Below are 14,332 nucleotides of genomic sequence, written 5' to 3'. Positions count from 1 at the left end.
CACATATGCCAAAAGCCAAACTAGGAGCCTTTGTAACTCGTTTTTTAATGTTTCTATTGTCATTTATACACCAAATAAAATATATTTGTCTTTATCGCAGAAGGCTACAATATGTATTGCAATATAGATTTTAGCTCATATCTCCCATTCCTAGTAGGGAGGCAAATACCCAACAACCAACTTCACCGTGGTCACTCTTCAAAGTAAATGATGTACATTATTACATTACTTAATAAAATACTTTAGTTGTTTGTAGTACAGTACATTCTACTGTATTGTTTTTCATACTATGTATTGTCTTAAGTTTTGTCTTTCAATTTTGTTGTGGTTTTTGGGGACCTGCACCGATTAAACGGATTTCAAATCATTTCAATGGACGACGTTGATTTGAGATACAAATGTTTTGAGTTACGAGCTCGGATGTAAGTTGAAGTACCACTGTCTAAACCCTCTCTGCACATTAGGCTTAAGGAAGTTGTTTTGTTTGGACATTACTGGGTTAAAATAGGAACAAACACACCAAAAACACTTGCTTCACATTTATCAGGAGGGAGGAGACATGAAAAAACCCAGGGTTGTTCAAGAAAACCTGCCACCATTGACAGATTACCTGATTACTAAAATAAAGCAATAGCTGCAGCTTTAATGTCAACACAGCATATCCCTCCCAAGAACATCACCCAGACCAGGGATCGGCAACACGCGGCTCTAGAGCTTTTTCAAAAATGTATGAAAATCGAAAAGAATGCAGGAAAAATTATATTTTTTGTTTTAATATAGATTCTGTAGGAGGACAACCATGACACAAACCTTACTAGTTGTTATACATCCCACTGCTTATATTAAACATGCTTCACTGAGGAGAGTATTTGGTGAGTTTTGTCCTACTAATTTCGGCGGTCCTTGAACTCATCGTAGTTTGTTTACATGTATAACTTTCTCCGACGCTGCCATAGAAAGACGTGGTTTATACTACTCCTTTTTTGTCTCATTTTGTCCACCAAACATTTTTTGCTGTGCTTGAACGCACAAACATGAGCTTTGTTGATGTTATTGACTTGTTAGAGTGCTGATCAGGCATTATTTGTCAGTGCATGACTGCAAGCTAATTGATGCTAACCTGCTATTTAGGCTAGCTGTATGTACATATTGCATCATTATGCCTCGTTTGTAGGTATATTTGTGCTTATTGAATTTTGTTTACTTATGTCCTCTTTGTATTTAATTTATATTTGCATGTCTCATGACACATTATCTGTATGTAATATTGGCAGCATTTCTGATAGTTGTTTGTGCGCCATGTTGTTCCAGACTACAGCAAACGTTACCCAGCTTGCAAAGATTGTAATAAACCCAATAAAAGAAGACAGCCTGCTGTTTCCTTTAACTTGGACACCGACATCTATTATATCTTTGGCCATTTGTAAGCCAGTAATTTCCAGGAGTTATCTCACCCTCTGACAAGCCTGTTTCACTAATGTTTTACAAAGTTGTAAACATTTGTAGAATAAATATTACATTTCAAGATTTGCATCAGCCTGTGACAAATAGCCATTTTGATAATAGGCTGTTATATCTAATTTAGACACTTACATCACGTGTTGCCTTCATTATAACACTAACATAAAGGCTTTTAATTTTTTGCGGCTCAAGACAGTTTTTTGTTGTTGTATTTTTGGTCCAATATGGCTCTTTCAACATTTTGGGTTGCCAACCCTGACCCAGACGGTAGACGGATGAAGCAAAGGCCACGTCCATTTGGTACTCACCTTTTCAGGAAGCTTCCGCCGGCAGCAAACCATGTTTCCTTCCTGTGTACAGCAGGCAGATTATTACCACACTCTTGGGCTGCAGCAAAAAGGGAGATGAAGTGACTGTTATGGGTAAATAATGTCGTTGTTTGTGTTGAGTTAGTATAATTTATTGTAAAATAAGTTAATATAAGTAGCAACAACAAAAATAAAATTACTTTCATCCCATTGATTTTTTTTTAACGTTGATGTTCCAGGCAATCTAATGTTCAGTGAATGTATAGGATAGGCAAATATAAGCTTTGGCTTCAGCCTATTCCTTTTTCGGTCATTCTTTTTCTTTTCTTTTTGTGTGTAAATGTGTATGATTGTTAAATATGTCTAATCTGTACTGTTGAACTGGTCACACAAAATGGTTGATGGTTGATTATACGACCGAAATAAACTTAATTCATTCATTAATTAATAGTTTTTTCAAACCGCACATGTCATTTGTGGACTTTTACAAACAAAAAAGAATTGGAATTATGCCAAAAGCGTGTTGGTACCTACAGAAGGCATCTGGTGGAAGTGAAACTTGTGTCAAAGTGACATTTACCAAGTACTTCATTTCAACATTTATTCATTCAATGAGGGCCAATTACGCCCTGATGAGTACAACAAATTGTTGAAAGCAAAATAGATGCAAAATAAAAAGATAAAATAAGTGTGTGTATTCGCCGCTGGCTGGCTCTCCGCAGTGGTCACTCCCGAGTGTTTCACGCTCGCTCGAGCTATCTAAATAGCGACCGGACCGCTGTTTTCAGTGTTCAACTGTGTTTGCATCGTTTTCATCATCATTATACACCGATACTCCCGATGGAGAACACATATTTTTGTTTATCCAGAATATAAAAATCTACGGATTGGACAAGTACTTGCGGCACAAAGCGCTGACAAAATGTTATAGTTTGTAAAATGTTCATTGGAATCAAAATTATAATATCCGTTATACATTTATCTGCGAGTCTGCCAAATATCTTTCTAACTGATCGATCCGCACACTGATTTTTTTGGCCCGCTGAGCGCCTGGTCGCTTGTTTTGTGACTCACAAGTCGAGTCCGACCAGCCAGGTTTACTCAAATTTTCCGTCACTTCCAATGCTAATTTCATGAATTTAATTAAATAAAAATACACCGTAACTTTTCTGTTTCTTTGTTTTGCAAGCTTTCTGATAACTTTTTAAATATGGGGTAAACATTAACAAAGTTATGACATTTTTTTTAACAAAAAGGTTGCACCTAAAATGTTGACCGCCATTGACTTTGTATTAAAGAAGTTGGCCATAAATTAGTGCATTTTCACTAGTTTTATAGGACCATAAGTAACTTTCTTAATATTTATCAAATGATTCATATATCACAAGACATATATCATATTTACAAGCATACTTGCCAACCCTCCCGAATTTCCCGGGAGACTCCCGAATTTCAGTGCCTCTCCCGAAAATCTCCCGGGACAACCATTCTCCCGAAAATCTCCCGATTTCCAGCCGGACAACTATATTGGGGGCGTGCCTTAAAGGCACCGCCTTTAGCATCTTCTCTCACCTGAAAAGGAGACTATTATATATGTCTCCGTTATCCATAGGTTTATCTATAACCCATAAAGTAGGCAAGCACGGAGCTATTTCTCAGTGTGTGTTTATTCCAGCCGGCACGTTAATACACTGACACACAACATCCGGATTCCCATCATGCATTGCTTCAAAACTACGGCAAGTTGTAATATCCAAAATTTCCAGCCGGACAAACAATATTGGGGGCATGCCTTAAAGGCAGTGCCTTTAGCATCCTCTCACCTGAAAAGGAGACTATTATATATGTCTCCGTTATCCATAGGTTTATCTATAACCCATAACACGGTGGCCGAATGGATATAGTCACTCATGAACGGTCAGAGAAGCACAAGGCGGCGTCAACGCAGTATTATGGGTCACCTTGCGAGCAACATCCCGTTCTCATTTGCGGATGTTTTCAACAAATCCGTGAAGGATATGTTCCCGGATTCAGAGATCGCGCGCCAGTACTCAAATGGCAGAACAAAAGCTACTCAAATAGTGAAAGGAAAGTGTTTGGTTTTTTTTTTTAAGTAAGCAGCAATTACAGTAGAGTAAGTAGAACAACTGTGTTTTCATTACTGTTTACTGTACTATATATATATATATATATATATATATATATATATATATATATGTATATACAAATATATATATATATATATATGTATATATATATATATACACCGGATTTTTCAGAGTATAAGTCGCTCCGGAGTATAAGTCGCACCGGCCAAAAATGCACAATAAAGAAGGAAAAAAAACATATAAGTCGCACTGGAGTATAAGTCGCATTTTTGGGGGGAAATTTATTTGATAAAATCCAACACCAAGAATAGACATTTGAAAGGCAATTTAAAATAAATAAAGAATAGTGAACAACAGGCTGAATAAGTGTACGTTATATGACGCATAAATAACCAGCTGAGAACGTGCCTGGTATGTTAACGTAACATATTATGGTAAGAGTCATTCAAATAACTATAACATATAGAACATGCTATACGTTTACCAAACAATCTGTCACTCCTAATCGCTAAATCCCATGAAATCTTATACGTCTAGTCTCTTACGTGAATGAGCTAAATAATATTATTTGATCATTTACGGTAATGTGTTAATAATTTCACACATAAGTCGCTCCTGAGTATAAGTCGCACCCCCGGCCAAACTATGAAAAAAACTGCGACTTGTAGTCCGAAAAATAGGGTATATATAATATAAGAAATACTTTAATTTCAGTGAATTCTAGCTATAAATATACTCCTCCCCCTTACCCCGCCCAACCCCCCAATCTACCGAATTCGGAGGTCTCAAGGTTGGCAAGTATGTAATTACAAGACATATCTAATGATATTTTTGATGCACATACCTACATGAAACAAAACACATTTATAAATTGTGTACGTAAACCTTTGATCTCCAATTAGTTGCTAGAAAAAAAGGAAAGCCTCCTCAGTTGGAGAAGTACTTCATCAAAGAGGGCGTGTCTTTGACTTGAAAGAGGTCTTTGTAACGGACATGTCAAAATCAAATAAAAAGTCCGCATTTCAAGAGCAATCCAGTCAGAACTCAGTTGAGATCCAAATCGAGCAGAAGATTTAGTTCAACATCGTCACTTCTTCAACTATGACCGCTTTTCCATCCATCAGGTAAGACAAGTTTTAACATTAGTCTTGATTCAACCATGCTCAAGTGTAAGTGTTTTGAATGGAAAGAAAACTTAATTTACACGCTATTTCTACTTCACTTGATGAAGCGATGAAGTTCAACTTTGAAACTTTAAACAGGAATTGAATTGATTAACGTAAACCCCGACTTAAACAAGTTGAAAAACGTATTCGGGTGTTACCATTTAGTGGTCAATTGTACGGAATATGTACTGTACTGTGCAATCTACTAAAACAAGTTTCAATCAATCAAAAAAAAAAAAAACAGGTACAACTTACTTGATTGATATCTTAAGAATCAGGTGTGTACTAATGTAAAAATACAAAGTACGATTGGAACCTTCCAAATTGCTCTTTAAGATAAGTTTTTTTTACATGGTGACCATAACACACATATTATTCGACACCGTCGAATTTTGTGCAACAATGTTATTGTTGTCGCTAAGTTTACAAACCTTAAAACAACGAGCATTTGAAGCTAACGCATCATGCTAGCGTGATAGCTGCTTTAACTCGAGTCGGTATTCGAACTTAACGGAGGTTAAGAAACTGATTTTTGTTCAAATTGAGCAAGCGCTATGATATAAAGCATTATCAACATTAATTCCGTGGTAAAATAACTACATAACCTGTTGTCGTTGACAGGCGGGGGGAGAGCTCCATCTTGTGTGCGTTGTTGTGGTGGTGATGGCTAGATCGACCCAAGTGTCTACAGTGTCGATATCAGGGGTACGATCAGTATCGGATTGAAACTTGCGTAAAATGATCGATATTTTTTAGTATTTTTAATGTCTATTTTTACACATACATTACATATATATGTGCGGTTTTGTGTTGTATTTGCATAATAGCGATATAGTTTTGGTGTCATTTTGCATTGTAAGGGTATGTAATAAAGGTTATAGTGAAATTGTACTGTATAGGGATGTCCGATAATGGCTTTTTTGCCAATATCCGATATTGTCCAACTCTTAATTACCGATACCGATATATACAGTCGTGGAATTAACATATTATGCTTAATTTAGAGTCCTTTAAAAAAAAATAATAAAAAAAAATAAGATAAATAAATTAAAAACATTTTCTTGAATAAAAAAGAAAGTAAAACAATATACAAACAGTTACATAGAAACTAGTAATTAATGAAAATGAGTAAAATTAACTGTTAAAGGTTAATACTATTAGTGGACCAGCAGCACGCACAATCATGTGTGCTTACGGACTGTATCCCTTGCAGACTGTATTGATATATATTGATATATAATGTAGGAACCAGGATATTAATAACAGAAAGAAACAACCCTTTTTTGTGAATGAGTGGAAATGGGGGGGAAGGTTTTTTGGGTTGGTGCACTAATTGTAAGTGTATCTTGTGTTTTTATGTTGATTTAATAAAAAAAACAACTAAAAAAAAACGATACTGATAATTTAAAAAAAACAGATACCGATAATTTCCGATATTACATTTTAAAGCATTTATCGGCCGATAATTCCGGCAAGCCGATATTATCAGAAATCTCTAGTTGTGTATTTATATATTGTTAATTGTACACCAATACGTTTGTTGATTAAAACAAGTGTTTTATTCTAATTAATATTTCAATATTGAATCAATATTGAATCAATCAATGTTTATTTATATAGCCCTAAACCACAAGTGTCTCAAAGGGCTGCACAAGCCACAACGACATCCTCGGTACAAAGCCCACATAAGGGCAAGGAAAAACTCACCCCAGTGGGACGTCGATGTGAATGACTATGAGAAACCTTGGAGAGGACCGCATATGTGGGTAACCCCCCCACCCCCCTCTAGGGGGGACAACATTTTCATTATTGCGTGGTATCGGTCCTGCAATCACTTTCATCTCAGGGAGAAGCTTTGTCAGCAACATCTAAAGCAGGGGTCCCCAAACTACGGCCCGCGGACCAGATACGGCCCGCCAGCATCCATAACCCGGCCCCCGTGTAGTCCAGAGTAAAAAAACAAACAAAAAAAACTATTTATTTTTATTTATTTATTTTTTATCTGTCCTTTTTCGTCTATCCATCAATCCATTTTCTACCGCTTGTTACTGGGTCTCCTAGGCAGATACAGCCCGGTAGAGTCCAAAATCCGGCCTTTAAAAAAAAAATAATAATAATTGAATTAAAAATAAAATGTTTATCTGTCTATCTGTGTTGGCCCTGCGATAAGGTGGCGACTTGTCCAGGGTCTACCCCGCCTTCCGCCCGATTGTAGCTGAGATAGGCTCCAGCGCCCCCCGCGACCCCAAAAGGGAATAAGCGGTAGAAAATGGATGGATGGATGTTTATCTGTCCTTTTTCACCCATTCATCAATCCATTCTCTACCGCTTGTTACTGGACCTCCATCGAAAGTGTGACGTCATCACGCTTGCACCGCAAAGTCAGTTGAGAGCGCGGCAAGTGCGTGCTCTTTCAGAAAATTAAAATAGCGAAATCGTTGGACTCGGAGTGTAGAGTTTTTAAATATCAGTGGACTTATGACTTTTTTTGGTTCAGTGTAAGAAAAAAGCAGTTTAGATTATATATATATATATATATATATATATATATATATATATATATATATATATATATATACACACACACACACACACACACACACATATATATATACACACACACACGCATATTTATATCCATCCATCCATCCATTTTCTACCGCTTATTCCCTTCGGGGTCGCGGGGGCGCTGGAGCCTATCTCAGCTACAATCGGGCGGAAGGCGGGGTACACCCTGGACAAGTTGCCACCTCATCGCAGGGCCAACACAGATAGACAGACAACATTCACACTCACATTCACACACTAGGGCCAATTTAGTGTTGCCAATCAACCTATCCCCAGGTGCATGTCTTTGGAGGTGGGAGGAAGCCGGAGTACCCGGAGGGAACCCACGCAGTCACGGGGAGAACATGCAAACTCCACACAGAAAGACTACTCAGGACCTTCGTATTGTGAGGCAGACGCACTAACCCCTCTTCCACCGTGCTGCCCGCATATTTTTATATATATATATATATATACATAAATATGTGTGTGTGTGTGTGTGTGTATATAAATATGGCCCGGCCCCTGTCCAATTTTTGGGTCCCTGGGTCAAAAATGTTGGGGACCCCTGATCTAAAGTCTCTTCTCGTTTTCTTTCCTATAGGGCTCCCTTCAAGGATATCATCCGGGAGGTAAATAGTGTGCTCAACACATCTCTTCTCTATGCAGTACAGAACTAACGTGTATCGTCTTTGTGTGTGCAGAAGATGCTTATGAGGCAGTTTGTGCTCATGAAGCAGAAGAATGAAGTTCCCAGGCATATCTCGGTGCATCACATGAAGCAATGGCGCCTGATTAAGACGAACTTCCACAAAAAGTGAGTAGGATGTAGTCCTGGTATAAACATGTCTGAAAAGGAGAGAATACATATGTGTATATTTGTTTTAAAGGTTCCAGATGATGGGGATGAGGACCATCCATCTTGAATTGGTGATTACAGAATATGTGTAAGAGTACATGAAACTAAAGATTGCTAAATAGTGATTGGTTGATGTGTGCAGGGCTGGATCAGAGCAGCGTTCCTCTCTCTGAACCAACTGGAGAAAGAAGTGTGTGAGGAACTTAATGAAGAGATATGGCTTTCACAGCTGCTCGGGAGGAGGGTAAGGACAGGGTTTTTTTGCCCTTGCTGAATGTTCTGGAACAATTCACTCACTTCTTTGTCTCCCCTTTAAAAAGGTCACACTGGACGGTCTCCAAATGTTCCTGGCAGTGGTGTGTCCCAAAACGGAGCAAGAAGTGGAGCGCTTCCTCCGGTATCTGCTTGACGAGCTGCAGAAGATGTTGAGCAGCTCCAACATCAGCTGGATCCAGGAAGTGACGCTGCTCACCGAGCTCCGACGCCGAAGCGTCCACCTGGTGAGAGAGGTGGTGGATCATGCCGTCAGGGTTTTCCTGACACCCGCTGTTCGGGACTCCAGTGCGGAGTCTTTGAGGAGAAGGGCTGAGACGGCCAGCTTGGGCGTCGGCAGAATGCTGGAAGACGCTCTGACTTCTTGCTCCTGCCTCAGCCAGCATATTGATGAAGACCGTCTCCTCTACATCTGTTCGTCAGTGGCCTGGCGAACGGTGGAAAGCCTTTTTAGAAGTTTTGTCCGGCACTCTGAAAGCTTTCCCCTGCTGGACTTTGACCGAAGCGCTTTCACTTCACGAGAGTGCATCCTAAGGGCTGTGGAGGACATGGACTACATCGCAACCTTCATGAACGTCTAGGTGAGTAGTGTCCCTTCTTCTAATGTAAAGTTATTTTTGTTGGAGCATATCAATGACATATTGTCTTTTCTGTAGATGATGCAGTTTGTGCCCATGAAGCAGGAGCACCATTCATCTCATCCCTCCATTCTTACATCACAGGATATGACATCATCGAAATAATCTTAATTCTATTGACTGTTTTAGACATTCCTTCCCAAAAACTCTCTTTATATAATGTATATATTTTTGCATTTGGCGGTGAATAAATTATTTAAAAACAACTTAGTGCGCTTCATTTCTTTGTTTTAAAAAAAAAAAAAAAGGTTTACTCAGTCACATTCATTTTGGTCTTGTAATCATTCAGGCCATGAAGAAGTCAAAACTACTGGCTGACTGCATCCTTAACCTCTTTAGAAAAGTCTGTCCCGTAGTGCTGGAGAGGGAAAAAAAACAACAACTTGACACACCAAAAATAAAACCGTCCTTGATCATTAATCCTGAGAGAGGAAATGAAGGAGTGTGACTACTGTATAAATAGATATGGCAAACTATCGCAACATTTAAACTGTACAATATAATAATCCATCTGCTTTTGTCCCGTAGTTTAGTTTTCCTGCTGTAATACATTCAGGGGCGTAGCACCAAATTCAAGACTCTGGAAAGGCCACCTTAAAGCCGAAATTACACCCCGCACACACACAAAAATACTAATTAATAAATGGATTTGGTTGAAATAGGTTTGTGACTTTTCAAAGATGTGATCAACAGAAAATTAATTCGGAAATGTGGTAACCAAAATGTATTTTATAAATGATAAATGATACAATTTGATAATTTTCTAAATAAAGGGGACCACAAAAAATTGCATTATTGTCTTTATTTTAACAAAAAATCTTAGGGTACATTAAACATATGTTTCTTATTGCAATTTTGTCCTTAAATCAAATAGTGAACACATGAGACAACTTGTCTTTCAGTAGTAAGTAAACAAACAAAGGCTCCTAATTAGTCTGCTGACGTATGCAGTAACATATTGTGTCATTTATCATTCTATTATTTTGTCAAAATTATGAAGGACAAGTGGTACAAAATGAATTATTAATCTACTTGTTCATTTACTGTTAATATCTGCTTACTTTCTCTTTTAACATGTTCTATCTACACTTTTGTTAAAATGTAATTATCACTTATTCTTCTGTTATTTGGATGCTTTACATTAGTTTTGGATGATACCACAAATTTGGGTATAGATCAGATACCAAGTAGTTACAGGATCACACAATGGTCATAATTTAGGGGTGTATTTCCTATGTTTATAAACATAATATAAATGTTTTTAAAAACAAAAAAAGATTTTGTGATGCTAAAAAATATTGATGTAATCATAGTAGTATCGACTAGATACGCTCCTGTACTTGGTATCATTATAGTGAATGTCAGGTGTAGATCCACCCATAGCATTTGTTTACATTGTGACGCAGGTGAGCTATTGTATCCTCCTACGGTGTGTAGTGAAGCATGTTTAGCTATTCCTCGTCCTGCAGGGATGATACTTGCACAAAACTTACTTTATTTGTCACCATGGAGGCGAGGATTAGTGATTTAGAAGTAGCTAAGACACTGCCGACAGCGGATGGATGTTCGCTGCTTGCTAGCTAGCCATGTCTTAAAGCACCTCTTCCTGAGTACTTTTTAGAGGCGGTATAGTACCGAATATGATTCATTAGTATAGTAATAAATTATTATTATTATTTATTAGTATAGTACCGGTAATATACTATATATATAGTACCCATCCAAACAACAGTATATATATATATATATATATATATACACACACATTATATTAGTACCGATACTATACTAGTACTGGTATACCGTACAACCCTAGTGTCCATAAAACGAATTTAAAATAATTATAACCCCTCATTATTCCCTTGAATATGAATGTATCACATTTTCTTATATTTGAAGACTAGACATCAGAGCCAGACAATATGGGAAAAATGTATATTCATTTTTAATTTATTTTACATTACTTCAGTTGATATGTAACACGATATTAATGAAATTTCGTCTTGACTAAATGTAACATTGCTAATAAGTGAAATGTGTAGACATCGGATGGTCATTTTTGACTGAAATATTCATCTTTTATAGAGGTTGAACATGATAGATGTATGAAGAACATTATACAAACATTTCAAATCAATAAAACAACAGGTTTCATGTATAGTATCTTACTGTATATTATTTAGAAACACTGCCAATATTAGCTTATGAATGTTATTTTTATGTCTGTTAAGGTCATTAATATTATTATAGTAATTAAACAGAAAACATATTTGTGATGTTTTGAAAAAAAATACAGTGTATACAAATAATACTAATTGTGTAAGGTTATATGTGTTCATGTAAATATATTCCTTAACTAAAAATAAGTCAACCGTTTTATGTTTATTACCACACATGTACTTTGAATTGAAAAATATATATACTAGTTTAGAATAATTAAAATCTATTGAGACGCTTTTAGGTATTTTTGCTGTTGTGAGAAACATGCTATCTGCGGCAAATGTAAGGCTAATTGCAATATTCTACTAGTTTGTTTTAATTAAATAATTTATTCCAAGAACTATAGTAAGAGCAATTAATGTTTGAAGTCCTGTTAAGGCGTTATAATTGTTTAATTGGCTTAAACTGAGCTTAAATGAGCTTTAAATGGCAACAAATGAGCTTTAGGAAATGAGCTGGCTTACCTGCCGACACCGCCATTATTGAAAGGGCGACATGTCTGCGCATGCGCAGACATAACAACTTCCTCCCATGCACATTCAGTTTGACAATTTTAATAAAACTGTCACAAAAATAACAACGCAAAGGTAATCAAAGTGTTTGGATGAAAGAAAAATAATTTTCGAATAATGGAGCATTTCTGTTATTATGAAACGCAAGCTACGGCAATTCCCAAGATGCATTGCGTGTTGGTCACGTGGGCTGTCACGAGTACGAAAACTAGAATTAAAAAGGGCAGTTTCAAATTTGAATAATGAAAAATGTGGCTGAATAAAAGTTGACATTTGTAAAGCGTAATTTTCGACTAATCAAGGTTATTAGTAGAGACTTTCGCAAATCAGTTATTAAAAAAAGTAAAATAGTTTGGAGGATCTGCCTGGAGTAGGGAATTAAGCGTCAGATTTTTTTGGGCGCATGCGCAAACGGCCAAGGCAGCTACAGCCGCTTCCAAACTACTCCACAATGTTTCAGAATTGTTTTTTATACAAAGCCTAAAACTGTGTTATCAGTACAAAAACGTCTGTCTATAACAAAGGACACAAATGCAGGAGCTTAAAAAAGAAGCTACAAAGCAAAAAACAAACAATATATTTCAAATGAGCTTTGGGAAATGAGCTATCTTACCTGCCGACACCGACATTATTGAAGGAAGCATAGACATCTTATAAGTAGACGTATCATTGGCTGCTGTGACGCGAGAAATTCGGCCGCCATCTTGAAGTGGTGATGAGGAGCCGGCGAGCAGCCTAAACTGACAGTTGACAGGTAGAAAACAAAGATGCCGGGCTGGTGTTCAGCGTTTTCCTGCTCAAATGAGCGGACTGTTGAAAATAGGAATCGGGGGATTACTTTTCACAAGTAAGATTTAACATTAACGTATTATTGGTTGTATTTTGTGAAAAGAATATTACCACAGCGTTGAGAAGGAGCAAAGATCTTCAATAGTACTGAAATCGTAGCCGCTAGCAAGCAAGAGTATGACCATAATAGAATTGCTTGTCAATGAAATTAATTACATTTAAAAATGTCATACTTGAATAACATAAAGTTGAAATAAATGATATAGATAAAGATTGTAAAAGCCAACAGGAAAAAAAGTTAGGGCCACAGTCCAGATTGTGTGTGTGTGTGTGTGGGGGGCTAACTAGACAATCAGATGGACAGTGGCTATAGAGTATTATACAAGTCTAAATTTAGTCTAGCTTTCCAACCCACTTTTTATGTAGGATACACGCATGTATATACAAACCCCGTTTCCATATGAATCAGGAAATTGTGTTAGATGTAAATATAAGCGGAATACAATGATTTGCAAATCCTTTTCAACCCATATTCAGTTGAATATGCTACAAAGACAACATATTTGATGTTCAAACTGATAAACATTTTTTTTTGTTGTAAATAATCATTAACTTTAGAATTTGATGCCAGCAACACGTGACAAAGAAGTTGGGAAAGGTGGCAATAAATACTGATAAAGTTGAGGAATGCTCATCAAACACTTATTTGGAACATCCCACAGGTGAACAGGTAAATTGGGAACAGGTGGGTGCCATGATTGGGTATAAAAGTAGATTCCATGAAATGCTCAGTCATTCACAAACAAGGATGGGGCGAGGGTCACCACTTTGTCAACAAATGCGGGAGCAAATTGTTGAACAGTTTAAGAAAAACCTTTCTCAACCAGCTATTGCAAGGAATTTAGGGATTTCACCATCTACGGTCCGTAATATCATCAAAGGGTTCAGAGAATCTGGAGAAATCACTGCACGTAAGAAGCTAAGCCCGTGACCTTCGATCCCTCAGGCTGTACTGCATCAACAAGCGACATCAGTGTGTAAAGGATATCACCACATGGGCTCAGGAACACTTCAGAAACCCACTCTCAGTAACTACAGTTGGTCGCTACATCTGTAAGTGCATGATAAAACTCTCCTACGCAAGGCGAAAACCGTTTATCAACAACACCCAGAAACGCCGTCGGTTTCGCTGGGCCTGAGCTCATCTAAGATGGACTGATACAAAGTGGAAAAGTGTTCTGTGGTCTGACGAGTCCACGTTTCAAATTGTTTTTAGAAACTGGACGTCGTGTCCTCTGGACCAAAGAGGAAAAGAACCATCCGGATTGTTATAGGCGCAAAGTTGGAAAGCCAGCATCTGTGATGCTATGGGGGTGTATTAGTGCTCAAGACATGGGTAACTTACACATCTGTGAAGGCGCCATTAATGCTGAAAGGTACATACATGTTTT

At 37.4% G+C, this 14,332-nt stretch overlaps 1 protein-coding gene and 1 long non-coding RNA gene across 2 annotated transcripts in view; one reads left to right on the top strand and one right to left on the bottom strand.

Annotated features, from left to right (window-relative positions):
• Positions 1–5,706, bottom strand: part of LOC133615238 (uncharacterized) — a 24,454-nt gene extending 18,748 nt beyond the window's left edge. The window contains exons 1-2 of the long non-coding RNA XR_009816692.1: positions 5,649–5,706; positions 1,770–1,848 (exon numbers count right to left, since the gene is read on the bottom strand). This is a non-coding gene — a long non-coding RNA (uncharacterized lncRNA). The remainder of the gene's footprint in view (positions 1–1,769; positions 1,849–5,648) is intronic.
• LOC133615236 (uncharacterized) lies at positions 4,728–9,540 on the top strand. The gene is made up of 7 exons (XM_061973663.1): positions 4,728–5,001; positions 8,195–8,222; positions 8,295–8,407; positions 8,481–8,520; positions 8,592–8,693; positions 8,770–9,303; positions 9,379–9,540. Exons 1-6 carry the CDS (start codon positions 4,979–4,981, stop codon positions 9,301–9,303), a joined length of 840 nt encoding a protein of 279 aa, XP_061829647.1. The 5' UTR covers positions 4,728–4,978; the 3' UTR covers positions 9,379–9,540.
• Positions 9,541–14,332: the final 4,792 nt, after the last annotated feature.

Source organism: Nerophis lumbriciformis, linkage group LG22 (genome assembly GCF_033978685.3).
Source record: "Nerophis lumbriciformis linkage group LG22, RoL_Nlum_v2.1, whole genome shotgun sequence".
Lineage (NCBI taxonomy): Eukaryota > Metazoa > Chordata > Actinopteri > Syngnathiformes > Syngnathidae > Nerophis > Nerophis lumbriciformis.
Note: the sequence above shows the minus strand (reverse complement) of the source record. Positions and strands in the feature narration are given on the sequence as shown.